This window comes from Leptonychotes weddellii, chromosome 1, assembly GCF_054177405.1.
Source record: "Leptonychotes weddellii isolate Sample4059 chromosome 1, ASM5417740v2, whole genome shotgun sequence".
NCBI lineage: Eukaryota > Metazoa > Chordata > Mammalia > Carnivora > Phocidae > Leptonychotes > Leptonychotes weddellii.
Window position 1 is genome coordinate 189,300,747 of NC_138369.1, and position 26,345 is coordinate 189,327,091.

A 26,345-nucleotide genomic window follows, 5' to 3' on the forward strand; every position below is an offset into this window, starting at 1 on the left:
GTTGCAATACAGATTCATCTATTTTTAAATGTTCAGGTTGACCTAAATTATAATACTTTCCTGTTTATTGTTAGTGTTGATTAAAGTCTGTTTTCTTGAATAATATGTTATAGCTTTAAAATGCATTCTTCTCTTATTGAAACAGCTTTTTTTATATATATAAATCACAACACAGTTTGTGAGTCAAGCCTGCGTTACTGACTTTCCAACACCCTTGTGCTGAGGGTCCTTGTTTTTTTCCTCTTGTCCTGGCATCTGTCGTTTAACCACTAAACTTGCAAATGCAGCCACTCGTCATCTTACAGGTTACTCTACTGAGGATAAAAGACGTAGCAACGTCGCTGAGGGAGTTAGGCTCGAAGGTCCCTTCTGGAAGGACTGTTTTGTATTTGGAGCACAAGGGAATAACTCTTGTGAACCCTACAGCCAAGCTGGATCTTTGTTACCTTATTTGAATGTTTTCTCAGTAGGACGAGTGAGATCTTCATCTCAGGTTAGAAATGCGCCCTGCTTTGAGTACCGAGCCATGAAAGCCAACCCAGCAGAGGAACAGGGAGGCACCCCCGACTAGAAATGTACAATCCGTGTCACCTGTGACGTGGGGCCACATACATCAAACATAAAGCACCCGTCACCCCATCACCCGCACTGTTTCCCTTTCATTCCCGGGGCTCTCTCTGGCTTGTGCCCGCGTTCACGGAAGCGCACAGAGTCGTTGCTCACGGAGATGGAACTTGACGAGGGACTGTGTGGACTTTATAGTTTCCCCCTCCGCATGGCGAGCTGCGTCTGGGTGACGTTGCTTCTGATGCTCTGCAGTGATTGACGTCCCCATTCTCCCGTGATGGCTCACTTCGATGCTTCTCCGTGCTAGATGCTGATGAGGAACGGACCTCTCTGGGACCCCAGGAGGAGGTCGCGGGGTGGAGGGGTATGAACATTCTGACGGCTTTGATCTGGATTGTCCGACTGTGTGAAGGATGCTTTTCTGAATCCACTTTGATGTGGTGCTGTTTTCTCCTGCCAGTTTGGACGATAAGGAAAGAGAATACTTTGTACTCGATGGAGGGAGTCAGATTTGGGTCTGAAACAGGCTTTCTGCGTAACAACGAGATGGGACCTAGCGATGCCGCCTGCTGGTTGGGTGCTCACCTTTCCTGAAAGATGCCATCTGTCTGGAGCGAGAATGGGCTGTGCGCCGCGGGTTCCCCGAGGGACACGGCCGTGGTGGTGGCAGGTGTTAACGAGCAGGCATAAGGGCCGGTTCCCTTGGAGCACACGCTCTGAAGCCATCACCACCGCCCGCGGCGCCGGGGACAGAAGGGCTCTTTCTCCAGGCCCCTCTGTTTGGCTGCTCTGGGGAGGCCCAGGGCCGCGCTACCTCGGCTGGACCATGCTCAGGACCCTCCAGCTGGCCTTGCTGGCTCTGGTCAGAGCGGCGGGCCCGAGCCAGGCCAGCGGCTTCACAGGTGAGGGCTCGGAGCCCGGCGTGGGTGATGCCGGAGGGGCAGGGGGCTCCTGGGGAGCAGGTCTTGTGGGGACGGCGGCCCTGCAAAGATGCGTCTGCTCTGAGAGTTGACGTTGTTCCGTCTGGTAACCAAACATTCTGGTAACCACAGAAGAGGTGGCGTGTGTGTGTGTGCTTCCGAGTCAGTGGGGGGTCAGGGGAGTTCAAATGCAGATTCTGAGTCCGCGGGTCTGGGGTGGGGCCTGGAACTCTGCATTGCTGCTGGCGGAGCGGGCTTTGTGGACCCGCAGGTCACGCCGAGTATCAAAGTCTCCCGAGTCTCAGAGCGTTGGAGTCCCCTACTTTCGGGGAAGGGGAGGGAGACCCAGAGCGGTCAGGGACTCGCCCCAGGCTGAATTTCCGCCAGGGTGACCCTTGCCGTGGGCCCTGGTTCGGACCTTCTTCCCCTGTCAGGCAGGCTCAGGATCGTGAAGTGGACCCCCTCCCCTGGGGTCCGCCAGCCCCAGTGTCCTCCTTGGTACGTGAAGGTGAAAAGTGGCCAACAGGGCCGTGACGGACCCTGTGAGGGCACCTGCCCAGAGCCTTTGCCAGGCCCACGTTCCTGCCGAGAGCATGTCGGGTTTCTGAAGCCCCGGACTGCAGAGACCCGAGATGGCAAACCTTTGCAATCATTTCCCTTTGAAGTCTGTCTTATTCCGTTGGGAATTCACACAAATCCACTCTGTTTCTACAGTCAGCTTCAGTTTAGCACTGGTTTAGAGATTCCTTCCCCTGCAGGCAGAATTTTGGTTTGTGATTTCTTTCGCTTGATTTTCCCGCGGGATGGGCAACGTGTACGAGAAGCGGTCAGGAGGTCCCCCTCGAACCCCTCGCTGTGCCTGTGGGGACACAGGGAGCAGAGGGCTCGGGGCTGCGTCGGGGTTACCCAGCTTCTTGCCCCTTCGTGCCAAGGATTGCCTTCCAGACAGTTTCATTTACTTAATTCCAGGACGTAGTTAGCATTTGACAGATGACAAGGTGGGGTCACTGGGAGGGCATGAAACGTGCTCAGAATCGCAAAGCTGGTATTTGGGGAGCTGGTGTGAATGTGGATCTTCTCACCCCAGGACCAGGCTCACTCCAGAGCATTATTTCCGCCTCTGAGACCAGAACCCAGGACCCCGGACCCCCACACTGATGGCTCCTTGGAAGGATTCATAGAATGGGAGGATCTGCTGTAAGGTGTCTCCTCTGGTCTCCGCCAAGAAGCCAGGCTTGGAGAGCACCTGGTGGCCTCCAGAGGAATGCAAAAATCAAAACACAACAAACAGATCCCCAGCATAGTTTCAGTGGAGGTGTGTGCGCGTGCGCGTGTGTGTATATGTGTGTGTATGTGTGTGTGCGTGTGTGTATGTGTGTGTCTCTGTGTGTATGTTCGTGTGTATGTATGTATGTATGTGTATGCGTGTGTATGTGCGTGTCTCTCTGTGTGTATGTGCGTGCGTGTGTATGTGTGCGTATGTATGTATGTGTGTGCGCGTGTATGTGTGTGTATGTGTGTCTCTGTGTGTGTGCGCATATGTGTGCGCACGTGCATGTGTGTGCGCGCGCGTGTATATGTGTATGTGCATGTGTGTATATGTGTGTGTATGTGTGCGTATGTATGTATGTGTATGTGTGCATGTGTGCATACGTGTGCGCACGTGCATGTGTGTGCGTGTGTGTATGTGTGTATGTGCATGTGCGTGCGTGTGTATGTGTGTGCGCATGCGCGCGTGTGTGTGCGTGCGTGTGTGCGTGTGTGTGGTTATGCCCGCATGCACTTTTATGCACAGGAGGGCTCTGCTGATGCTCAGCTGGGACCTTGTCATGATCACATGGAGACCCGGGCTCCCCAGGGGCTGAGAAATGTAACCTTCATTAGCAGTTAGCATCTCCTCTTAGGTTAAGATGCAAAACAAAGTCTAGAGCCACCTTCCCGGTTTCTCGGTGCAGGAAGCCTTGGGCTTTGTCTTGTTGGGCACTGTCCCATCATTACTCAGTGAGTGGCGACACTCACCGTGGCCACTTCTCCAGTCCCTCATCCACGTGATAGCCAAACTCTGGGCCATTACCTGGCCTGGGAAGCTGGTTTCTGCTGCCCTGCCCCGGGTACGAGGCCTCCCCATTCCTCGCCACAGCACCCCTTTGGTGAGGGGGGGGCAGCAGGCTCTCTCCTCTGCCAGAGGCTCTGCCACCGCAGTGCTGACCAGGAGGCAGGCACGTGGCTCACGTGGCTCTGGAGTGGGCTTGCTCTGGGCGCTGGGATCCAGCCCCATGTTCCGCCCAGAGTAAGGCTGCAGGCCCCTCATCAGCCTGGGCTGGAGGGCTGGCTCAGCCCCTCTTCTCCCGGGGGTCACCAGCCCCCAGATCTTGCTTTCTGCACACTTGTGGGATGCTGTGAAACCGAAGGACAGCGTCTTTGGGGCGCCGTCCTGGTGTTGGGGATGCAGATGATTTCTGTCTCAAAGCTCCTTCCAGAAGCCCAGCTTCTCACTGCGGGTACACACTATAATATGGAGCGCCTACCCCGTGGCGGTACGGTTTCATAAAGCCGAGCGCTCAGAGGTTAAGTATCTGATAGTGTAAAGAACAGTCAAACCGTCCCTTTATCCTACACCGAGAGCCCCAGGCTGCCTGCCCAGCCTGAGTTCCCGGGGGTTCCCTGGGGCTGCCTTAGCACAGCACCACCAGGCTGGGGCTTCAGGAGCAGAGATTATCTCCTCCCAGCTCTGGAGGCCAGGAGTCTGAGATCAAGTCTGAGATCAAGGTGTGGGCAGGGCTGGTTTCTCCTGAGGCTGTGACTGAGAATCTGCTCCATCCTCTCCCCCAGCTTCTGGGGGTTTGCCAGCAATCTGGGCGCTCCTTGGTTGGTGGCGGTATCTCTCCAATCTCTGCCTGCGTCTTCCCACGTCGCCCTCCCTGTGTGCCTGTCTCTGTCCAAATTTCCCCTTTTGTAAGGACACCAGGCATAACGGATTGGGGCCACCCTACCGCAGTATAAGCTCATCTCAGCTAATAATATCTGCAAACACCTATTTCCAGAACTTCAACACATGAATTTTAGAAGGGTGGGTGGGGACATGATTCAGCCCATGATAATCCCTGCTACATGAGGAGACAGAGGTTCCGTGGGCAGACGGGGACGCCCCAGGCTGGTGAAGGTAGGGGGTGCCTCGGGGTCTTGAGAACCCAGCGATCAGACTGACAAAGGGGCAGGGGCCGTGGGCATCTGTGCACAGCAATCGGGTTCCAGGTGAGAGACACAGGGACCCAGCGGGCAGGTGGACGTTGTCCTCGGTGGGGCACAGTGCTCTCCTCTCTGACAACAGCTGTCCTTGTCAGACTGAGCTTTACCGTCTAGAAACTTTCATGTGTGCTCGAGGTATTGCTTATTTACCTTCCTCCTCATTCCCAAAAAGGCTGCCATTGCACCTGAGCCTGGCTCGTAGCAGCCCCTCATATATATTTGCTGAGGGAATGGCTGCGGATTCATTTCATGTGTGACATGCCTGAGGCTCAGGGAGATTCAGAGGCGTGCGCAGGATTCTCCAGCCAGCAGGGTTGGGGAACAGGGTGCAGGAAACAAGGACACGAGCCCCAGATGTTTGGTCCCTGCCCTCCACGTCTTTAGTGCACCGTCAGCCCCCCAGCTGTGTGTGTGGGGGGCAACTCCAGGCTCTGCAGAGAGGACTTCTGAGCGTGCAGGTCCCTGTTTACCCTTGACTCCTCCGAGTTCACACGATTACCTGACTTCTCAGCGGGCCGGTGAGCAGATGCTGGGGGCGCTGCTGGCCTCCGTTGCTCTTGCAGAAGTGGAAGATCGGCCCAGAACCCCTTCTATCGATTTGATTCCGGCATTTTCTTCTTCGCTGTTTTTCCTCCATCCTTCCTCCCACCCCCTCGTAGAAAAAGGCCTTTCCTTGCTGAGCTTCCAGCTGTGCAACTACAGCGTGACCCGAAACATCCAGAAGGTGGGGGCTGTCCAGGCATCGCACGTGATCTACACTCCCTGCGGCGGGTGGATCCCATGGAGGCGGTGCCCTAAGACGGTTTACAGAACCCAGTATGTGGCTGTGGAGGTCCCCGAGTCCAGGAACGTGACCGACTGCTGTGCGGGCTATGAGCAGCTAGGCCTCTACTGCGTCCTGCGTGAGTCCGGGGCGGCCGGCGGGCGGGGGGCCCCGGGACTCCTGATGAGACTCAGGACAGGCACTGTTCGCACCTCTTAGCCCTTCTGGAACAATGGTTCTCAAGCTAGAGCGCGCATCAGGATCATCTGGAGGGCTTGTCCAAGCGCAGATCACCGGCCCAGCCCCAGATCTCGGAACCAGCGGGTCGGGGTGGAGTACAAGCTCCCAGCTGGTCCTGATGCTCTGGGGCCCCCCTTTGAGAACCTGTGCTTTGGAGTAGTGGTTCTCAGGCCTGACTGCACACCGAAGCCCCTGGGCAGCTTTAAAAATGCTAATGCGTGGATGCGGTCCTCAGAGAAGGTGATGGAATTGATCTGGGGCATAGCTGGGGCACTGGGTTTTTTTTTAAAGGTCTCGAGCGCTTTGAACACGTAGCTGAGTTTGAGAACCAGCATTGCAAAGTCTTCTGTATTGGTGATCTTTTCTTTTTAAAAGCTGCAGTGGAATGCTTCCTTCAACTGAAATCCTAATCTGAGCCCCCATGTGTGAAAGAGAGGGAAAGATTCCCCTCGGTCCTCTTCCTTCCTCAGGGCTGTTCGGAAGATGCTTGAGCCAGTTGCCCGGGAGACCAGTGTGGCTGTCCCCGGCCAAGTGTGTGAGGCCAGGGGGGCTGGGCTTTGCAACATTCAGGGCTGAGCCTCTTGACATGGAGGGAACTTTCCAGAAGACCTCTTCCAGGGGAAAGGATGCATGTGTGTGGGTGTGGGTGGTGGTGGTGGTTAAATTTGAGTCAATACCAGATCTCAAATGAGTTTCTGAGCCGCCAGAAGGTCTCCCCGCCCCCACCCTGTCAGGGAGGGGAAGTGGGACGGGTGTGGCCCCAGTGAGTTTCCAGGGGCCACCCCTAGAAAGGAAGGCTGCTGCCTGCAGAGTGCACAAAGCCACCGTCCAGGGGTCCGGGAGGGGCATCCCACATGACCCGTCCCCAGGGGGCCCAAGGCCAGGACGCTGCACACGAGGGGTGCCAGCCGCCTCCCCACCCTGCGGCTACAGGATGTAGTTGGTGCAGCCCCTGCAGAAGGCAGTGTGGGCTTGGCGCCCTGAGTCATCCCGAGCATGCCTTTCTCAGGCCCCCGAAGCCACCTCACAGAGGACAGAGCTGGTGACGCGTCCCACCGACCCAGTTCAGAGAGCCGCACAGAGATGAGCGTTAAAATGACACCACTGTCACCAAGGGGCGCCATCACCGATACGAACCTCAGGGCCCACAGCCTGCTGCCAGCCCCGTGTTCCCACCGGTTCCCTGAGGGGGTCCTTGCAGGGTGGGGCTTCCCCTGGGGTCCTGCCAGGGCCTGGATCGAAGGAGTCCCTTTCCGTACGGACGCTGGCCCCCTTTCCACCTTCCCTGTCTCCAAGGAAGCACTGCCTGGGAGCACCTCTCTTCCTGGGGCTGGTGGGGGTCCTGGTGTTGGGGAGGACTCAGGCCGCGCACCTTGGCGTGGAGGGTCAGGATCCGGGGTAGAAGGTGGGGGCCGCCCGGTCCTGTCCATTTTCACCTGTGAAGGCCACTCCTCCCACCTGCTCGCTGCTGCTGTGGGGTCACTTGACTAGTGAGGGCACCTGCCCAGAGGAGCCCCTGGAGCGCCTGGGCCCCCCCAGCCCCCCCGCGCTGCCTGGCGCCATCCTGTCAGGCTGCTGCCCCACTGTGCTAAACCGGCGAGCTCTCACGGGCGGGGAGGCCCGGCGTCCCGTCCCCGCCACCAGCTGCTCATCTTTCTTGCCCTCGACAAGCCAGCCCCCCAGGAAATGCCTCTCGGGGGACGTCAACCCCACTTTCGGGGTGTTGGTACCTTTCATTAGGAACTCACCAGGTGTGGAGAGGCCCAGAACATTCTAGTTAGAGAGTCCCATGGGCAGGGCTCTCTGGGGGAACTGCTGGTGTGGCTGGGATAGGGAGGGCGAGGCTGTGGCGGGGCACACCCGGGGAGCCAGAAAACGAGAGGCCCCTCCGAGGTGGCTAAGTGGGGTGGGGGTCGCCCCCGGCCCTTAGAGAGTCGTTCTAGTAGCCGCGTGGAGAGGAGGTGGCCGGGAGCCCGGAACGAAGGAGAAGAGGACCTTGATGGTGTGCGTCCTTTATGACAGGCCAGCCGGGCAGATTCTGGGTCACTGATGGCCGGGATCCCCCCCCCCATGCAGATGGGGTCACCGACCTGGGGGTGGGCAGGTGTCTTGACCAAGGTGGCACAGACCTGGGCTGGGTCTCCCCAACCCCAGGTCAGATTCAGTTTGTGGCATTTGAGGAAGGGGGCGCTGGTGGGGTGGGGGAGGGGCAGGGGCACCGAGCTTGGGCTTCTTCCCAGGAAGGCCCCTGCTTGGTGCCAGGGCCCCATGTGACACCTCTGTGTGGCGGCCCCGCCCTCCTCACGCCGTGCTCAGCTCCTTTGATCAAAGCTTGGTCACAGGTGCAGGGCGACGGGCTGGCTCTCCGGAACGGGAAGTGAGAAGTCTCTCTAAGTGCCCTTAGACCTGCTGCTTGATTTGCACAGAATGAGACAGGGGCCAGCGCCTGGGGTAGCCACAGGGCACAGCCTGGGGATTTGGGGAGGATGGGAGGGCAGAGGGTCCTCTTCCCTCCAAGTGGGGCGTGACCTGCATCTTGGCAACGGGTTTTCTCGGCTGGGACTCTTCCCCCCAGGCAGCCGTGAACCCCCAAGCTGGCTGGCTCCTATCCCCTCCCACTCAGCAACCGACCTTCTAAAAAGGGAAGACCGTTATGAGTACACGTGTGATGTTCTCTTCAGTCTAGATAGAGGACTTTTTCCATTTTTGTTTTCTTAAAAGTCCAGCATTGGGGAAACAATGATAAGTCACACATTACTTCATTTCGATGTATCGTCAATACAATTACAAAAGTGAATTACATGAGCCAGGCAGAAACTCTGGAAACACAGAAAAGAACAAAGAGAAATCAGCCGTGCGCCCACTGCCCACGCACGACCACTGTCGATATGCTCCTTAGTCCCCGTGCAGGGCAGGCGTTCTAGAAGTGCGTGGTCGCTCTGACCCGATTCTTTGTACCATATTCTTCCCACTTAGCAATTCCTCTGGAACACCGTTCCTGTCAATAGATTTTATGAGCGGCATGGCTTAATGGCCACAGGACGTTACGTCATAGGCGTAGATATAGCCCCTTGATGAAGCAAGCCCCTACCACTGAATGTCTAGTTGTTTCCAACTTTTCATTAGTATAAATACCACCGTGATGAGTATCGTATGGTACAAACACTGCTGAGCTCGGGGGGCATGATTCACTCATGATGAATTCCTAGGAGCGTCCCAGCCAATACTCACCCACTGCGGTGACAGCCCAGGTTTCCACAGGCTCATCATCTGGGCGAGCCCGGGACCCCAGGGGGCCAGGAGGCTCCCCCAGTGGGTGACCAGCACCCCTTTGGGGAAGGATTGGGGGCGGGAATGATGATTCCAGAGCCAGTCAGATTCCCAGGCCTGGGGAGAGACTTGAGTGCCGCTGTCCAGATGGAAACTTCCGGGCCATCTCGTTGACCTGTGACCAACCTTGGGTTGTCAGGCACTGGGCAGTCCTGTTTCATTGTTTGTGCTGAGTTTGTGGAAGGAGAAGCAGATTTTTGACTTTCCACCAAGTTGGAACTGTTGACTGTTCTCTTGGGCTCTCAGTAAGCAGTTGGGCTCCAAGGACGGAGGGGCAGGGCCAGCAGCAGCTACATTAAGATGAACTTTAACTTGAAATCACTTCTGTTGTGATCGGGCAACCATTTTTGGAAGCCAGTTTTTCTTGGTGGCCTGTATTTTCTTTTCATTTAAATAAACCTCTTAGTTTAGAGTAGTTGCGGATTTACAGAGAGGTGGCAGAGACAGTAGACGGTCCCCGTATCCCCTGCCCGGGGGCCCCTGATGGTGGCGCCTTCCGTTACCATGGCAACGGAGGAACCATGGTTCTGCCCCAATGAAGGAACCCACATCATGCATCACTGTTAGTTCAACCTCACACTTTATTTGGATTTTACTTTTTTTTTTTCCTAGTGTCATTTTTCTGTCCCAGGAGCCCACCTTACATCTAATCTCATGTCTCCTTGGCCTGTTGGTTTTTACGATGGGAAGGAAGGCAATGACCTTGAGGTCCCTGAGGGGTGGCCCTACAGGGATGCTGGCATTTGCACCCCAGCGAGGATCCCGGGCTGCACCACCCGCCGGAGCTCCATGCCCCCAGAGCCAGCCCCAACGTGGCGATGTCTCCAGGACTTTTAGATGTTGGAACAGGCACCTGGCTGACTGGGAAGTGGTGAGGGAACCACGGACGGCATGGAGAGGAAATGGTATTGAGGCTGAACGTCAAGCCTTCGCTCAGCAGTGTGGGTCACACTGGCCTAGCTCCATGAGAAGAGTGAACACAGACTCTCCTTCTCTGGGCAGTTTTGGCTTTCTCCTCCCTTCCTTGGCTGGCACAGCTGCCCTGGGTGATGTGCTCCCAGCACAAGGAGGGGCCCTGCCTTCTGTCTGTCTGGAGCATTCTGCAGAGACCATGGCGGACCCAGGGGGCTGTCCCTGGGACTGCAGCCCCTGCCGATTCCCTTCCACATGGGACCCCACGCGTCTCGCAGGGGCTAACCTTCCCCATCCTTGTAGGATGTTTGCAGAGCGTGGTCACCTGATGACCTCCTCTGCTTTCCCTGGAGTCTGGAGGGCATGGAACGGCACTTCCAAAGGTCCGGTAGGGTGCGGGGCTTTAGATGAATCTGGGCCAAGCTGCATGCACTTGCCTGACACCCAAGGTAGCTGGAGCCCTCATCCCCGGTGTGGGCGACAGGAAGGCTGTGGATCACACAGGCCCTTCCTCAGACACCTGTGCCCTTCCCTGCTGCCCCCAGCCTCCTCGAGCTCTCCGCTGCTGGGCCTCCTTCATCCCCTGCTGCCCTGAGCCCAGCTGCCCCTCTGGGCATGCAGCCCCGCACACTGCCGCGGGTCCAGCCACGGGAGCGCCCCCAGCAGAGTGCCCCACCTTGAGGGAGGCACCCTGGCTTCCCCAGGGTCACGTTCTTCTTGCTCTTGAGCTTTCCACCACCCTGAACGCCAGCACCGTGACTCCCGGCCAGTCCCCTTGAGCCCGCGGATTCTCCGTTAGTTTGCTGCATCTCAGTCCCCAAAAGCCCTTTTCTTCAAAAGCCCATCATGTCTCCACCACTCCCAGGCCTACTTTCTGTAGGTCTATGTGCATACTGGCCTTGTCCACTGGAATCTAAGTGTCCTGGAGGGGGGACTTTGCCTCTGGCCCACTGCTGGCTGCTGGGCACCTAGCATGTGCCTGGAACATAGTAGGTGCTCAATAAATATTGAATGAGTGAGTGAGTGAGCTATTGGGATACAGAGCAGCAAGGGGGTCTCTAAGATGGGGTGGAGCCCCTGTACCTGGCCTAGAAAGAAGGGGACACCCAGTACCCCAGCTCACACCGTCCTCCTCCCAGGAAAGATGGTTAGACTACATTAAAGTCAGAGCACCCGGCCCCGGTTGGTTTGCTCTGCAGGACATGGCAAGGCGATGCCCAGCCCAGGACATGGCCCTTGAGCGGGTGGTGCTGCATGTCTCCAAGAACCGCAGATGGAATCCAGTGTCGGGAACACCACTGCTTGTGGCCAGCGTCACTGATTGCTAATCACTTCCCCCCCCAGCCCTGAATCGGTCCAGGGAGTTTGCCTCGAGACCTGGGGTCTGCCCGGTGGTGGGGCTCGGAGCACCCGCCTCACCCTGCGTGCTGGACACAGACTGCCCGGGACTTCAGAAGTGCTGCCCCTCATCCCGGGGCCACCACTGCGTGGCTCCTGACCTACGAGGTAGGGTTGAAGCCCTGGTTTGGGGGAAGGGCGGGATGGGTGGGTTTCCAGAAGCAGCAGCTCCATTTTACAGAGAGCCTGCAGCCACGTGCATGGGCGCGTTCCACTCCTGGGCGATGTCTTTGTCCACATCTGGCCACTGAAATCTCAGAGGGAGGACTGCTCACGGGGGTCCCGAGGAAGGAGGCTATTCTTGGAAGAGCAGGGACTCAGATCTCCCCGGTGTGCTGGAGAAGCCCAGGGGCTCAGGGGGTGCCCGTCGGAAGCTGAGCTGTGTCATAGCGGGGAGACGTAGAGATGGTGGCTGGGGGCTCCTGCAGGACGCTGGTTTGGCAGATCTGCAGCCTGGCCCTCAGTATGCACCTGTCTGGTCTGGAAAGTTCTGCCACTGACCGTGGGTTGCTCCCAAGAGGACGGGATGGTCAGGGTTCAGAACTAGGGAAATACATTTAAATATTGTATATATATCATATGTGATAGATGTTATAATGTTACAGTATCAGCAGGGTATGTATCCGTATAGTACAAAGTAATAGTGTACGTTCAATCCTACCGTACACACTACATTATCTGGTGTACTCTCTGTATAATATTATCTGGTGTATGTAGGGCTATATATATATTATAACGTAAGAGAAGGGAGGGGTGGCAGGTGGGGCAAGTGTCCCACACTGTCCCTGGTGGCAGATTTCTTTATATGACCTTCTGTTGGCCCCAGCCTGTCCCAGGCCTGTGGCTCATCACAGTGTGTCCTCGTGCAGCTCCAGAGAGCCCTATGACCTTCTGGTACCGGGTGACTGTCCTGGTGAAAATGGACTTCAAGGAGCTCGAGGAGGTGGACCCCAGACTCCTGGACCACATGCGGCTTCTGCACTCCATGGTAGGTGGGGAGGAAAGGGCAGGCCGCCGGGGCTGACTCAGGTGGAGGCACTGGGTGGGAACCCAGGGTCGAGGCGGGGTTTCCACAAGTGACCCCGACATGGCTGACTCGGAACCAAACGTGAATTCTTAACTAAAAAAAAAAAATAAAATAAGCCGTAAAGAGGTACGACTTAGGTGCCGTAAGTGGCAATGAGTGGCAGCGTGCGGCCTGATTGTTCTGAGGTAGCAGTGTTGTGAGCTAAAACCCGGGATCTTTTAGTTTCAAGAGAAGGTGCCGCGGTGTAGACGGCCGAGGCCCCAGAGCTGTGCCCTCGCGAACTTCACTCAAGATCCCTGAGGTTCCAGCCCCCATCCCGTGGAATTCGGCAGGCCTCCCGGAACGTGCCGGGCGGGGGCCTCTCGATGAGGGTTCTGCGCTTCGGCACGGTCCGCATTTGGGGCTGGGTGGCTCTTGCCTGTGGGCCTGTCCTCACAGGGTTTCCACAGTACCCTGGCCTCCACACGCAGGAAGCCAGAAACACGCGCCCCTGTGACAACCAGAACTGTCTCTAGATGTGGCCGCATGTCCCCTGAGGGGCAGCACCGGCCCTGGGGGAGAGCCCCCGCGGTGGACACAGTTCAGCAGAGCTTTCTCACGGGAGCCCCCTCTATGCTACACAGGCCACGCGTGCCGGGACCCCCGCGGCGGGCAGGGCCTGGCTCCTCATCCCCACCGGGCGGCTTTCCCGGGGGGACCGGCTTCGTGGGGGAGTGACCCGTGCAGTCACCCCATGAACAGAAGGGCCTCACTCTTGGCTTGATGCTCAGCTGCCGCCTCGTGAGGTGTTGAATAATTCTTGAACAAGGGGCCCCACGTTTTCCTTCTGCATTGAGCCCGGCACATGATGTGGCTGGTCCCTCATGACCTTTAGAGCCCATAGACGTGTCCCATCTGTGCCTGGGGGGTCACAGTGTCAGTCCCAGTGGGGCCCCTCCTTGATGTGTGGCCCACGGGCAGGGACAGCCCCAGGACCGGCGGCACTCACACTCACCTTGTCTGGGCAGTCCAGGAAAGCAACTAGACAGGTGTTCCAAAACGTCACCTTCCCCTGGAAGCCTCCTTAACTGTCCCAACTGGAAGGGATTTTTGTCTCTTTTTGGCTTGTTGAGGGGCTGGGGCTGCCCGATTGGCCAGTCAGAACACGGCTCTTCAGCCAGGCTGCCCTGGCAAATCCCAACACTGCTGCTCATCCCTGTGTGACCTTGGGCAAGTGACTTCACCTCTCTGGGCCTCAGATACCTGCATTAAATCGGAATAATCATCCTCCCGCCCGAGACAGGGGCTCTGCAGTTTCAACAGTACACGTAAGGAGCTTACAGCCGTGCTGACAATGCAAGCTCTGAGTTGCGGTTGTTGGTAATTTAAATTTTTTGTCCGGGTCCCCCCTTTCCTCCTCGTGCTCCTATGTGTTGCTCCTCCAGGCAGACTGTTCCCTCCCGCAGGGGTCCTGCCTCCCAGCGGCCCCCGCTCCGGCCGGTGCTGGGCGCCCTGACTCCGGGATTCCCACGAGGCCGGAGCCTGGGTGCCGTGTTCTGCCTCCCACCTGACCAGCTGGGCCTCTCCCGGAAGGAGGGGGCTTCGGGTCTCCCCAGGAGACGGGCTCTAGCACCCCCCGAACTGCCTTTCTGCTTCCCCGGGCCGGCGCTGTCTTGGGATCTCGAGATACCAGGATGGGCAAAGAAGAATTCGTATGAATTGAGAAAAGAGATCTTTAAGCCTCAAAAACAAAACAGAAAGCAAAACCCGGGCGTGAAGGACAGGAGACGGTGGTTTCTGCCCGCTCCTGACTCCACATCTCCCTCGGCGGGAGGGTGCGCTGGGCTCCTGCCGAGGGCTGCCAGGGAGGGGTCCCCCCAGGCCCCGTTCCTGCGCATGTCCGGTCTGTGTCTGTATCCAGAGTTATTCTTTGTGGGAGGACACGAGTCGTACTGGACAGACGCCCACCCCAGTGACCTCCTCATAACTAATGACATCTGCAATGACCCTATTTCCAAATAAGGTCCCATTCCGAGGTTCTGGGGATTAGGACTTCAACACGGGTTTTTTTTGAAGGGACCGCGATTTAGCCCATGACAATCGCACTGCAAAAGTATTTATGATCTGGTTTGTAGGACTTCTACTGGGCTGATGACAGAGGCACGTCGCAGAGTGTCTTTCCTGCAGAGCAGAATAGCACGAGTATGCGCACGTGCTTACAATTAGTCTTTGCTTCTCCGGGCCGCAGGCTCCCTGTCTGTCTGACGGGTGCCCGCCCACGAGTGACGCTCCGGCTCTGACCTCACAGGTCACCAGCGCCTTGCAGCTGCTGCGCCCCGCTGTCCACCACCTGCAGTCGGCCCGCGGGGCCACCTCCACCACGGCGTCCCAGCTGCTGTTGGGCCTGTGGCGGCCGGTGCCCGCGGCCCATGTCTCCGCGATGCTGGACGAGGTCGTGAAGCGCGTCTGTGCCGTGATCGACATCCAGGCGCAAGGTGCTGCTTTCCCTTGGTCCCCTCCTTGGGGGTGCTGGGGGGGCGGGGCGGTGCTGCAGGAAGGACGATCCGGCAGGTGAGGGAGGGGACCTGTATTCAGCTCATTCTGACTCAAGTTGAAACTCTAAGCTCCAAGGGGAAGGTTTTGAGACGGGGTTTTTTTTTCTTTTTCAAAGATAATTTGAGAGAGAGCACAAGCGGGGTGGGGGCAGAGGGAGAGGGAGAGATTCTTTAAGCCGACTTCCCCGCTGAGCACGGAGCCCAACACGGGGCTGGATCCCATGACCCCGAGACCATGACCTGAGCCGAAACCAAGAGTCGGACGCTTAACCAACTGAGCCATCCGGGCGCCCTGAGAAGGGTTTTGCTTCCACGTCGCCCTTCCCTCAGCTCGCTCCCTTGGCTCGCTCCCTCCAGGTCCCCTCCACACTGTCCCACCCCCGATTCCCCTTCCACTCAGGCGCTGGTGAGCAAGTCCTAGAACAACTGGAACATGGCAGTCCCTTCAGTTCTTGGGTCCCTAACCTTCCCTGCTGCCAATCCCCACCTTCGCCAAGGACACCCTTGGCCCTAGGAGGCCCATTTAGTAGAACTGCATGACATTGAACTTGGTAAACCACACAGAGCTGGTCTTGTTTCTCAAAGGAATTACCTGGTCTTCTTCTTTTTTTGGGGGGGGGATCTTTGTCAGGGGTCAGCAAACTTTCTGGAAAGGGCCACACAGTACAGAGTTTTGGCGGTGAGCCCCATGGCCTCGGTCTCAATGGCTCAGCTCTGCCCTTGTGCTGAAAGCAGCTCTGTACAGTGTGTGAGCAGAGGCCTGGGCCCCGTGGAACGTTCCAGCCCAAGCTGCACCTGCTGCTCCCTGGGCCAAGGGAGGACAGTTTCTCTTGCTGGTGGAGCTTCTGTAATACCGAAGGTCACACGTAAAGGGGGTGTGCCAGGGTCTGGAGCCCAGCGAAAACTCCAGTGATTGCATTTTACTCCCTTCAAAACCCACAAATGTTCTTGAAGACCAGACTGAGCCGGTAAGGGAAGGGGCTGTCTTGTCTGTTCTGATGAGGCCCCCGTCGGAGACCACAGGCAGGCGCCTGTAGCGAGCAAGTCGGGTTTATGACCCGAGGCAGCGAGAGAGAGAATGCACGGACAGAGAGCCTGGCCATCTCGTCGTGGGGGTCGGGCAGTCTACTGGAGGACAGTTTGGGTAGGGTCTAAGGAAGTGGGGCTTTGTTCTAGGTCGAACCCTCTCAGAGGGCGGATGCAATGCTAAGATTGGGCGTCTCAGCAAATCTTGTCTAGAAGGAGGGGACCGCCAGCACGAAGATAAGCCATAACTGGAAAAGAACTAACAGTCGCTCGTTTCGGCCAAGCGAGTGGGGTGGTGTTTTGCAGGTGATTCGGTGTCTGTGTTTCCTGTCTGGCTTAGATAAAACTGTGACGTGGCCTTGCTTGGTCGCGCTTTATCCTGGTCATGGAGCAGCCTTGTCTGGGCTGGTGTTCTGCCAGACTGTCCACCTGTTAGAGGCATGTGACAGGCCTCTTCTGAACGCCAGGGGCGGCTCCCTTCTCCTTCTGGTCCAGAACACCGCCCGTCCACAAGGTTTATGCTTGGGCAGGAGTTTCAGACCCCATCATTTCATGACCCTTCAGACTCGCTGGTGGCAGCAGTCCCCCCACCCCCAGCACATGGCGCTGCAAGGTGGGGGTGCTGCATGCCTGAGATGTGGGCCACCTGCATGGAGGGACACCTGGTGGGCCCGGGGGCTCTCTAAGACAGGGCTCCAGAAGTTACCCTGAGACCACTGTCTGAGCCACTTCTTCAGCCCGTGTGACGCCCGTCTGGAGGTTAATGCGAATGACAAGGTGGTTAGGGCTGTGACAAGTGTCTCACCCACTCCTCTTGTCAATAGATGTCGACGAGTGCTTCATCGAAGAACTCACTGCCTGCTCCGAGGGGGAGCGGTGTTCGAACGTGGAGGGCTCATCCCAGTGCACCTGTCACCCCGAGCCGCCGGCCTCGGCTCCCCGGAAGCTGAACCACACGTGTGGAGGTGAGCAACCGGGCCCTCCCAGCTGGGGGAGGCATGGCCGAGGGAATCTGCTCAGGCTAAATGGTCCACAGGCCACAGAGATCCTCATGTCTTGCAGAGAGGGAATGACTGACTCGTGTCCCGAAGAGTCACTTAGTTCTTTCCAGCATACTGGGTCTCCTAGTGGGCTATTCTTGCGTTCGTCCTTGGAGTTAGTGAATGTTTGTTTATGTGCCGTTCACCGTGCTGGATGCTGGTGGTAGAAATGCGTGAAATAGGTCACAACCTTTGCTCTTGGGAAACTCGGTAGAGAACACACCAGAGGCTTGCCAGGCAAGGCAGATGCCTGCATAGCTTATTGCTTAAATCGGGACCCTTCCGAGAGCGACGGGGACGTGATCAATACTTACACTGGGACCACAGGAGTGACCTGGACTGTCCGTGTGACCACATGGTCAACCTAGATGGCACCGACAAGCAAGTGTCCATCTCTGGCCCAGGCGGGTCAGGGGATGTGAGAGGTGTATACTGGGGGCTCGGGGTATGTGATTGGCTTCTGCCATCAAGGGGCTTCTAGTAAGAAGTGGCTGAGTTTTGAAAGTGCTATGGCGTCGGTCAGCAGAGCCCTGGAATTTGAGGGGCGGAAGGCGGTGTGGAGAGGTGGAATTGAGGCATCCATTGGAGAGAAGCCCTTGGGACTTCCTGATTAATTCGGTGCAGGAGAGGAAGAGGGGACAAGGCAGTAGGCCCATGTCCTGGTTGAACCATGAACACGTGGTGATTCCCGGGTGGGTTGGGGCGGCTATTAGGGTTATTAGCACTGTCTTTGATTATAGTAGTTTATATTGAGATGGCAATGGGATCAAGGGTCCATGCCAGGTGCTGACCGAGTTGGATGTTTGGTGCTGGTGCTCCCAGGGGGCTGCCCTACATGAGTAACCGCGGGGCGTCCGCGTCCAGGTGGCACTAGCCCTTTGGGCATGGGCATGGCTGGGAGAAGGGAAGGAGGCCTTGGCCCGGAGTCCGTGCGGGACGAGGTGCTGACACATTGCCAGGGCGAGGCAGGAAGCACGGCAGGAAGGAGGCTCCAGCAATTGAGAAGGAACCATCCTTCACAGGTGTGTACCCCGAAGAGGCTCAGAGAAATGAGCAGACCTGGAGGAGGCGTGGACTCTCAGGAGGGCCTTTTGGGAAGACGGGAGATGTCAACGCACACTTGTGTGCTGGTGGGGAGAGACCCTGGCTACTTCTGGCAGCTCAGGGACTCAGGTCCAGCCTTCCCTTCTCTGGGAGGCTGCCCTTGGAATGTCTTCTCCCCGACGACCGCGGGCCGTCCCCAGCTGGGATGATGGTCACCTGCAGTTGCAGGGCTGGCGCCCGGGAGGCAGCTGGGATGGTGAGCGGGAGATGAGCATCTGGAACTGCCAGCTCACGTGGAGGGAGCGGTGAGGGTCAGGTTACGCACTCCGAGGCTGCCCGCGTGCTGACCCGGGGCCTGCGGCGGTCCCTCTCACGGCAGAAGGCGCTTTGCAGATGGGATTCGCTAAGGGTCTCGAGCTGGGGGTGGATGGTGGATTATTTGTGGGGGCAGCGTCACCACAGGGTCCTCGTTAGAGGGAGGCAGGAGGCTCGGAGGTGGAGAGAGGAGACGGTCGAGGGAAGCGGAGGGGGCCCAGGGGCTGTGCGTGGCTTTGAAGGTGAGGGGACCACTGGCCATGGAGACTGCGGAAGGCAGGGTCCGGATTCTCCCCTGGAGTCTCCGGAAGGAGCACAGCACCGCCCACACCTGTATCTTCGACCTCTGCCCTGCAGAGCGGTAAGAGTGAATTTCTCTTGTTTTAAGCACTACGTTTGTGCTGATTTGTTACAGCAGCTTCGGGAAACTCATACACAGAGTGAGGTCAGGCCCCAGAGGAGGTGCGTGCCTGATGGAGCCCAGGAACCAGGAGGTGGTGGGGACGGAGTGCAGAGGAGGGGTCGGGGACAGGGGCAGGACCAGGCAGGACCCACCCTGCACAGATGTGATAAGGCCACGGAGAGTCTTCAGTCTTTATTCTGGAAGCTTGTAGACAAATATAAGCCCAGAGAGGAATGTGATGAATGTCCACTGGTCCCCTCGGGACCCTTCCGGCTCCACCTCTGTCCCCATCTGCTGCCCACCCCCAGCCTCATTATTCCGAACCCCCTTCAGCATATCCCTCCATCGGTCACACTCCAGGATGTATCTCGAGGAGATGAAAAACCCTAATACCAGATCATAGCATCCCTAAAAACCCCAAACTACAGTTCCTTAATCTCATCAAACATCCAGTCTGTTGACATTTCTCATTGCCCCATCATCATCATAATTTTTGACAGTTTGTTTGAATTGCGGTCTGGGGGTTTCCCTCCACCTCTCTGTTTCTCCTTGTAATTGCTGGAGGATCCGGCGCCCCTTCCCCCAGCTGAGTTTCCCATAAGCTGGGATTGCCAACTGGCATCCAGGGGCCCTCTATACCTGTCCCCGTTCTCTGGATTTTCTAAACCACAGTTGGCTCTTCCTTTAATGGTGCCTGGATCCCTGCGCATCTGATGAAGCCAATGGATCCTTTCCTAAAATGTTCCCAAGTGCATCAAATATATGGGATGACAGAGCAGACCGACCATACTGAGACACAGTTATCAAAATCTCATGACCCCAAGTGGTGACTCAGCTGCCCAAAGCCACGCTGTCCCCTTTCATCCCTTTGGTCAACTGACGGTTGCGGGACTTGGCCGCTGTGTCTCCCCACTGGAAACCTTCAGGGAAGGCGGCATGCATGGGCAACATGTCCCAGAGATTCCTGGCAACCAGCTCCGGTTGCCTACTCTGGCACCATCTTCATGGAAGACCCTTCCCTGTCACCTTCCTTTCCCCGTGTCCCCCCTTTACTGCCCAAATTTCCCGGAAGTACCTGCTTGAGAATCCTTGTCTCAGCGCCTGCTTCTGGGAGAGCCCAAACTGAGTTGTAAGCTATGCACAGCTCCGTGCATTGGTTAAATCATGCAGTTCAGCCGTGGGAGTGATGAGCCCGGATGATGCTCAGAGAGGCCACACCGTCCTGTGGTACGAGACTTCTGTGGTTTCCGCAGGCACCAAAGTCACGACCGAAGGAAAAGCTACATTCTAGTCAGATGTTAGTAAAAATAAAGATCCGTTTTCTCATCTACCTTTTTGGACCCCTGATGTCTGTCTATGATCCCCATCCAGGTTAAGAACCCTAACTGGGGGGCGCCTGGGTGGCTCAGTCGTTAAGCGTCTGCCCTCAGCTCAGGTCATGATCCCAGGGTTCTGGGATCGAGCCCCGCATCGGGCTCCCTGCTCTGTGGGAAGCCTGCTTCTCCCTCTCCCTCTCCCCCTGCTTGTGTTCCCTCTCTCACTGTGTCTCTCTCTGTCACATAAATAGATAAACAATTAAAAAAAAAAAAAAGAACCCCTAACTGGGGTTAAGGAGGGCACGTGATGTGGTGAACGCTGTGTGTTACAGGCCACTGATGAATCACTGACCTCTACCTCTGAAACGAATGATGTCCTATATATTGGCTAATTGAATTTAAATAAATTAGGAAAAAAGAACCCTTAATACAGAGGCACCATTAGATTCAGATTCAGATTTGACCTTTTCTTGGCAAGGCTCCTTCATACGCCCTAGGTGGTGTCCTGTTCTTCCACGATACGGGTTGTCCCTGTTCCTGCTGCCTTAGTGGCAGGAGAAGAGTAAGCAGGATTTTTGTGGGACTGTCCTCTGAGTTAGACGGGACTCTGGAGGGCGCCCAGCGGCAGACGGGATGACCTGGCGCACCTGTGGGCTGGGGCGCTCTGCTGCTGGGTGCAGAACAGACCAGAGGGGTCGTGGCAGACCCCGAATCCCACCTCTCCTTCCTTAGTGATGGAACTGGGAGTTTTATGTGAGCTGTGCCCTGCTGCAAAGACATTTCTCTACCTCCTGTGCAGGTGGGGTGGCCACGTGACTCACCTTAGCCAGTGAGATAGAGTGGAAGTCTCCACGGGAGTTGGGAAGACTGCGTAAGGATACTGGCCCCGCTGAGACCAGGGTGGGCACGGCACCATGATGGTCAAGGCCCTGTTCGCCATCCGAGCCACATGGTGACCTTGAGGTTAGACCCTAGCGATGGAGGAGTGAAGACAGAGAAGGAGCCTGGGCCTGAGCTGCCACGGATGTTCTCCAAGTGAGGGGTATGCCTGGGGGGTGGAGCCCTGTGCTGTGGGCTTTCCTCTTATGTGCAGCTGCTGATCCCGCTCTCACGGAGTTGGGGCAGGGTACCCGGCTGGCGATGGGACAGTGGGCGCGGTGGGGACAGGCCTCCCCAGGACAGTGGGGCACGAACTACGGGCAGCGCTAGCAGGACAGGAGGCTGCAGGTCAGGGTTGCACCTTGCGATGCCCCGGGCACCTTCTCTCCGACGGCACAGCCTAGATGCAGAGACAGCCCCTCCCTGTGGCCATGCAAACGTGGTCGTTCCGGAACCTGGTTTATTACTTTAACAATCTGTACCAACAGAGGAGGTAAAGGTCCGTCTCGGTGGCCCCAGCAGACTGTTTTCATTTCCCGCTGTTCCCTGCCTGGTTTTTTATGCTATTGAAATCCTGCTATGGATACAATTTTGTGTCCCGCTTTCTTCACTCACCATTATGTCATAAAAAGTTGCCCGGGAAGCCAACTCATCTTCATCAGTAGGATTTTCGATGGTTGAGTAATAGAGCGGTATCCCTTAAATGCAGTTTCGCTTTCCATGGGGTCACTTACCTGCGGTCCACCGAGGCCCCAAAGCAGATGATCCTCCTTCTGACGTATGGTCCGAAGGTCAACAGTAGCCTAACCCTGGGTCACAACATCTATGTGACTCACCTCACTTCACTTCCTCACACGGGCATCTTGTCATCACAAGAAGGGCGAACGCAGGTCAGTAAGGTATTTTGAGAGAGAGAGAGAGACCACATTCCCCTAACTGTCATTACAGTATATTGTTAGAATTGTCCTTTTATTATTCATTACTGTTGCTAATCTCTTACTGTGCCTGGTTTATGAGTTGAATTTGATCATAGGAATGTATATAGGAAAGCACCCAGTATATAAATGGGTGCGGGGCTGTCCGTGGCTCAGGCATCTGCCACCTTGAGAGGCATCCCCTACGGATAAGGGGAACCACTGTAATCCTCTTCTACAGCAATGATATGATGCTCTTCGCTCTTTTCCTCAAAGGGGGCGGGCACATTTAGCTTGCTTCCAACATTCTGCCATGAAAACTAGAACTTTCATTAACATTGTGAAGTGGTTATGGAGCATATTGTTATCACTGAGTTTGAATTAGTCATTTAATTCATATTCCCTTTAAAGGGACAGATCAGTGAGGACCCTCCCTTTGTTCATAACAATCTCCCAGCCAAGAGCTGCTTAGTTAGCACTTAACTCTCCCCGTAGTAAGCGATCTATGGTCTCACCTCATTTAACCCTTAGAGCACCCCCAGGAGGCACCTGCCCGTATTGTGCTCATTTTTCAGAAGAGAAAGGCCAGGTAAAGGAAGGTAACCGTTGGTACAAAGTCCCAAAGCCGGTTCTAACAGACAACCCCGTCCCTGTCCATCACCCGAGGCCACCTTTCCGAGTACGCTCTGACTGGAGGGCATTGCTCTGATTCTGGGTTATCTGTTTCTGATCCAGAGCCGCCACGGTGCATGCTGCGGGGACAGCCATGATAGAGTGCTGGTGGCCCAGTGGCCATGCCCCTTCCTCCCTAAGTCCGTGTGTAGGGCCAGGAGCTGGCCAGCACTCTAGAGCTGTGGGGCTTTTTCTTCGCTGACGCAGAGCCTGACCGGGGTGATGATTTAAGGTTCTTATTCACTGGGTCTTCCTGCTCTGCTGTGGGTGAGGGGCGGAGGCCGTGAGCTGATGATGCTGGGAAGCGGGCTGGTCCCCAGCACCACCCAAGGAGTGGGAGGTGTCCAGGGTCAGTCCTCTCTTACTGGAATATTCCATCTCACAGCAGAGGAAGCTCCATGGAGTGAGGAGGCTTGTCTCCTGGTCACTGCCAGTGAGTCTCTGTACTTCGCAAACGGTAGGCACTCAACCAATATTTATTGTCAGTGAATGAAAAGGCATGTTGGAGTGGTGGCTATTCCTAGGTTCCCTGGATGTTAAAGAAATTCACCTGCCAGCCTCACTTCTGGCAACAAAACACTCCTCTGCGGTGCTTCATGACTTTGGATTCTGACCAGACATCAGCACCACCCTCCATATGCACAAATGTGCCCACAAAGCTTTGCACAGAACCTCCCACAGACCATCCGACCTCTCCTGTACTGTGGCCTCCGGGGGAGAGTCCTGACCCATCAGCAAGCACAGAAGGTTGGAATACAGTAATTGAAAATGCTCTGGCTAGCCATCTGATATAATATTAGACTCTATTTATGGTTAGGAGTGTTGCCAGCCACACCGTGCCACACTATTCCACGTCCTGAGTTGCAAGTTTCCTTCAAGATAAAGGGCCGCTCGAGGGCGAAACATCACTAGGAAAAGCTGCACCCCCCGACCTCACTTCTAATAGGCAGAAAAGACAAATGCCGTTTCCAGATCAGAATGTCAGAGCGAATCCCAATTGCTAAGGGGAACAGCGTATGTTTTCCATTTAGAGGCTAATATAAATGAGCAATCTGCTGGAAGCGTTTAGAGGTACAAACCCGTGGAAAATCCAGCACAAGTTTCAGCTGCTTTTCTTGTGAAATTAGTCATCCAATTAATGACATGCAGGGCAGCTGGATTCTTGCCCCAAACCAAAGCCATCAGAAATACCTCAGGGCTCCCGCCGGCTAGTCCAAGAACACGTTCTGTTTTTAGGATCAGGTGGAACTGTATTCAAGGTCACCCTCACTCCCTCCGACAAGGTCTCCTTCCCAGCTGGAATCGCATGGCTACTCAGCTCCATGAAGAAACGTTCTCCTGAACCTGGGGCTTGGCGAGGACAGGGCTGCCGGAGGGAGAGGCAGCCGGGGCCGGCGAGAAGCAGCCGTTCGGTTCACCCATGCCAATGCTCCTCTCCGGCAGTCAGGCTTCTGGCAACTTGATGCTCAGAACCTTGGCTTGAATTCTCAGCATTTCCACCTTTACAAGCTTCGGGTGTCAAGCTGATGGGCCCGAGGGAAAAGAGGAACAGAGCCTGACCTGGGAGATCCCGGGGAATGCAGGATCCCCATTAGCTCCAGAGATGGGTCAGGGGTGCCCGGAAGAAATGAGGGCCCAGACCCGTGGACTCAGGGAAACTGATGTGCGTCACCAAGACAGACAAACGTCAGGTCCCAGGTCTGGCTCACAGCTCAGGACGGGGGAGACCTCAGGTAGCAGTGCCCTCGGATCACACAGGGTCAAGAATTGAGCATTATTTTCTGGGGCCACATTTTTTTTTTAAGATTTTATTTATTTATTTGAGAGAGAGAGAATGAGAGAGCACATGAGAGTGGGGAGGGTCAGAGGGAGAAGCAGACTCCCCGCCGAGCAGGGAGCCCGATGCGGGACTCGATCCCGGGACTCCAGGATCATGACCTGAGCCGAAGGCAGTCGCTTAACCAACTGAGCCACCCAGGCACCCCTGGGGCCACATTTTAAGAGGAACGTCGGAAAGCTAGTGGGCAACGAGAAGGTGTCCTGTGACAGAAGGACGAAAATCCACGTCAGAGGGAAGACGGAGGGAAGGGGTCGAAGGATGATTTCCTCTGGGTCACAGAGGTGGGATCAGCCTTCGAATGTTAGAAGGTGGCTGGTGGGCAGCACCGTAAAGATCTTCCAACACGCATCACGGTCCTGCCAGTCGCGGCCTTGAAAGCTAGCGGAAGAAGAACTAAGTTCCTGGACATCAGTGACAAAACAGCACAGACCAGATGCCGAGAACCACAGCACCCGACCCCGTCACAGCTCTGGGGTGTCCCCGGGGGGCAGAAGTCCAGAGCCGGTGTCCCTGGGCCCAGATAGGGGCGGCGGCAGGTGTCTCTCGGAGGGCCGGGAGAAGCCACGCCATGCAGGTGGTCTCCATCCCTGTGGCTATGCACCTGGCAGTGGGATCGCTGGATCCTGGGGTCATCCTATTTTGAATGTTTTGAGGAGCCTCCGCACTGTTTCCAGAGTGGCTGCACCGCATTCCCACCAACAGTGCAGGAGGGTTTCCCTCTGTCCACATCCCGCCAGAGTCTTATCTCTTGTGGTTTTGATTTTAGCCGTTGGGACAGGTGTGAGGTGGTATCTCATGGTGGTTTTGATCTGCATTTCCTTGATGACCAGTGACAGTGAGCCCCTTTCCGTGTGTCTGTTGGCCATCCGGTTGTCGTCTTCTGAGAAAAGTCTGTTCGGATCCTTTGCCCATATTTTAATTGGATTGTGTGGGGTTTTTTTGTTTTGTTTTGTTTTGTTTTTGCTATTGAGTTGTAGGAGTTCTTTACACATCTTGTATATCAGCCCCTTATCAGATAAATGATTTGTGAATATTGTCTCCCATTCTGTAGCCTGTCTTTTCATCTCGTGGATGGTCTCCCTTGCTATGCAGAAGTGTTTTTATCTTAGTCTGACGTTTTCCAGTGATGAATTTTGCTTTGATTTGCTGATCTCACTTGTTCTGTGCTTCACAGACTGCCCTCCCATCCGGGACTACGTGACCCTCAACGTCACCAGCAGCAGCTTTTGGGTGTCTTGGAGTTTAAATTCTACCCGGCACCGCATGTTCCTCGTGCGGGTTTACAAGGAGGGGGAGCTCCTCCAGAGCGCCAGGACCACGGGGAGGACCCTGCAGGTGGCCGGGCTGGAGGCCGGAGAGCTGTATGCAGTGAAGACCAGCTACCAGGCATGTGGGGTCAACGTCACTGCCACGTTGACCGTCAGAACAGGTAAGCACACTCGCACACGCTCCGCTTGTTACCTGTGAGCCTGTGGTCCCACCTTCGCTCTATTGGCCCTGAGATTCACATCCTCCTTCACCCTATTCTCGGGGCAGGGACAGTCGCTGGCCCGGCGCCACCCTTCCTGGCGGGGCTGGGGGCTCCGCGTCCTCGGAGCAAGGCCATGGTGGCTGTCTGCGGTCTCCGCGGCTCCCCTCGTGCCCCTACATCTCGTCCTGTCTAGGGGGGCTCAACTCTCACACCTGAGGTGATGCGGGGAGCCCATCTTCTGGTTAGAAGGATTTAGCAGTCAGAGAGCACAGAGAAAAAAGTGGAATAAAGCAAAAATGGCAGCGATTTTCATGCACTGAAAGAGCTTTCGTGACACCGAATTCACAGGGCTGAGTCCCCAAACCCGAGCTGAGCATCATGTGAAATCCCCATGGACCTGCTTCATTTCCCATGTGATGCACTTGACAAGCTAATACAGTGCCCACCAAATGGTCCATGAAGCAGATTTCTTTCACCAAAACAAA

The 26,345-nt window shown here is 56.2% G+C and overlaps 1 protein-coding gene across 1 annotated transcript in view; it reads left to right on the plus strand.

The window, feature by feature from the left end:
• UMODL1 (uromodulin like 1) overlaps window positions 1-26,345 on the plus strand; it is a 72,694-nt gene that overhangs the window by 7,601 nt on the left and 38,748 nt on the right. The window contains exons 2-7 of the mRNA XM_081800416.1: window positions 5,396-5,638; window positions 11,326-11,487; window positions 12,249-12,367; window positions 14,694-14,880; window positions 16,791-16,931; window positions 25,564-25,818. Coding sequence (XP_081656542.1) covers window positions 5,396-5,638; window positions 11,326-11,487; window positions 12,249-12,367; window positions 14,694-14,880; window positions 16,791-16,931; window positions 25,564-25,818 — 1,107 coding nt within the window. The remainder of the gene's footprint in view (window positions 1-5,395; window positions 5,639-11,325; window positions 11,488-12,248; window positions 12,368-14,693; window positions 14,881-16,790; window positions 16,932-25,563; window positions 25,819-26,345) is intronic.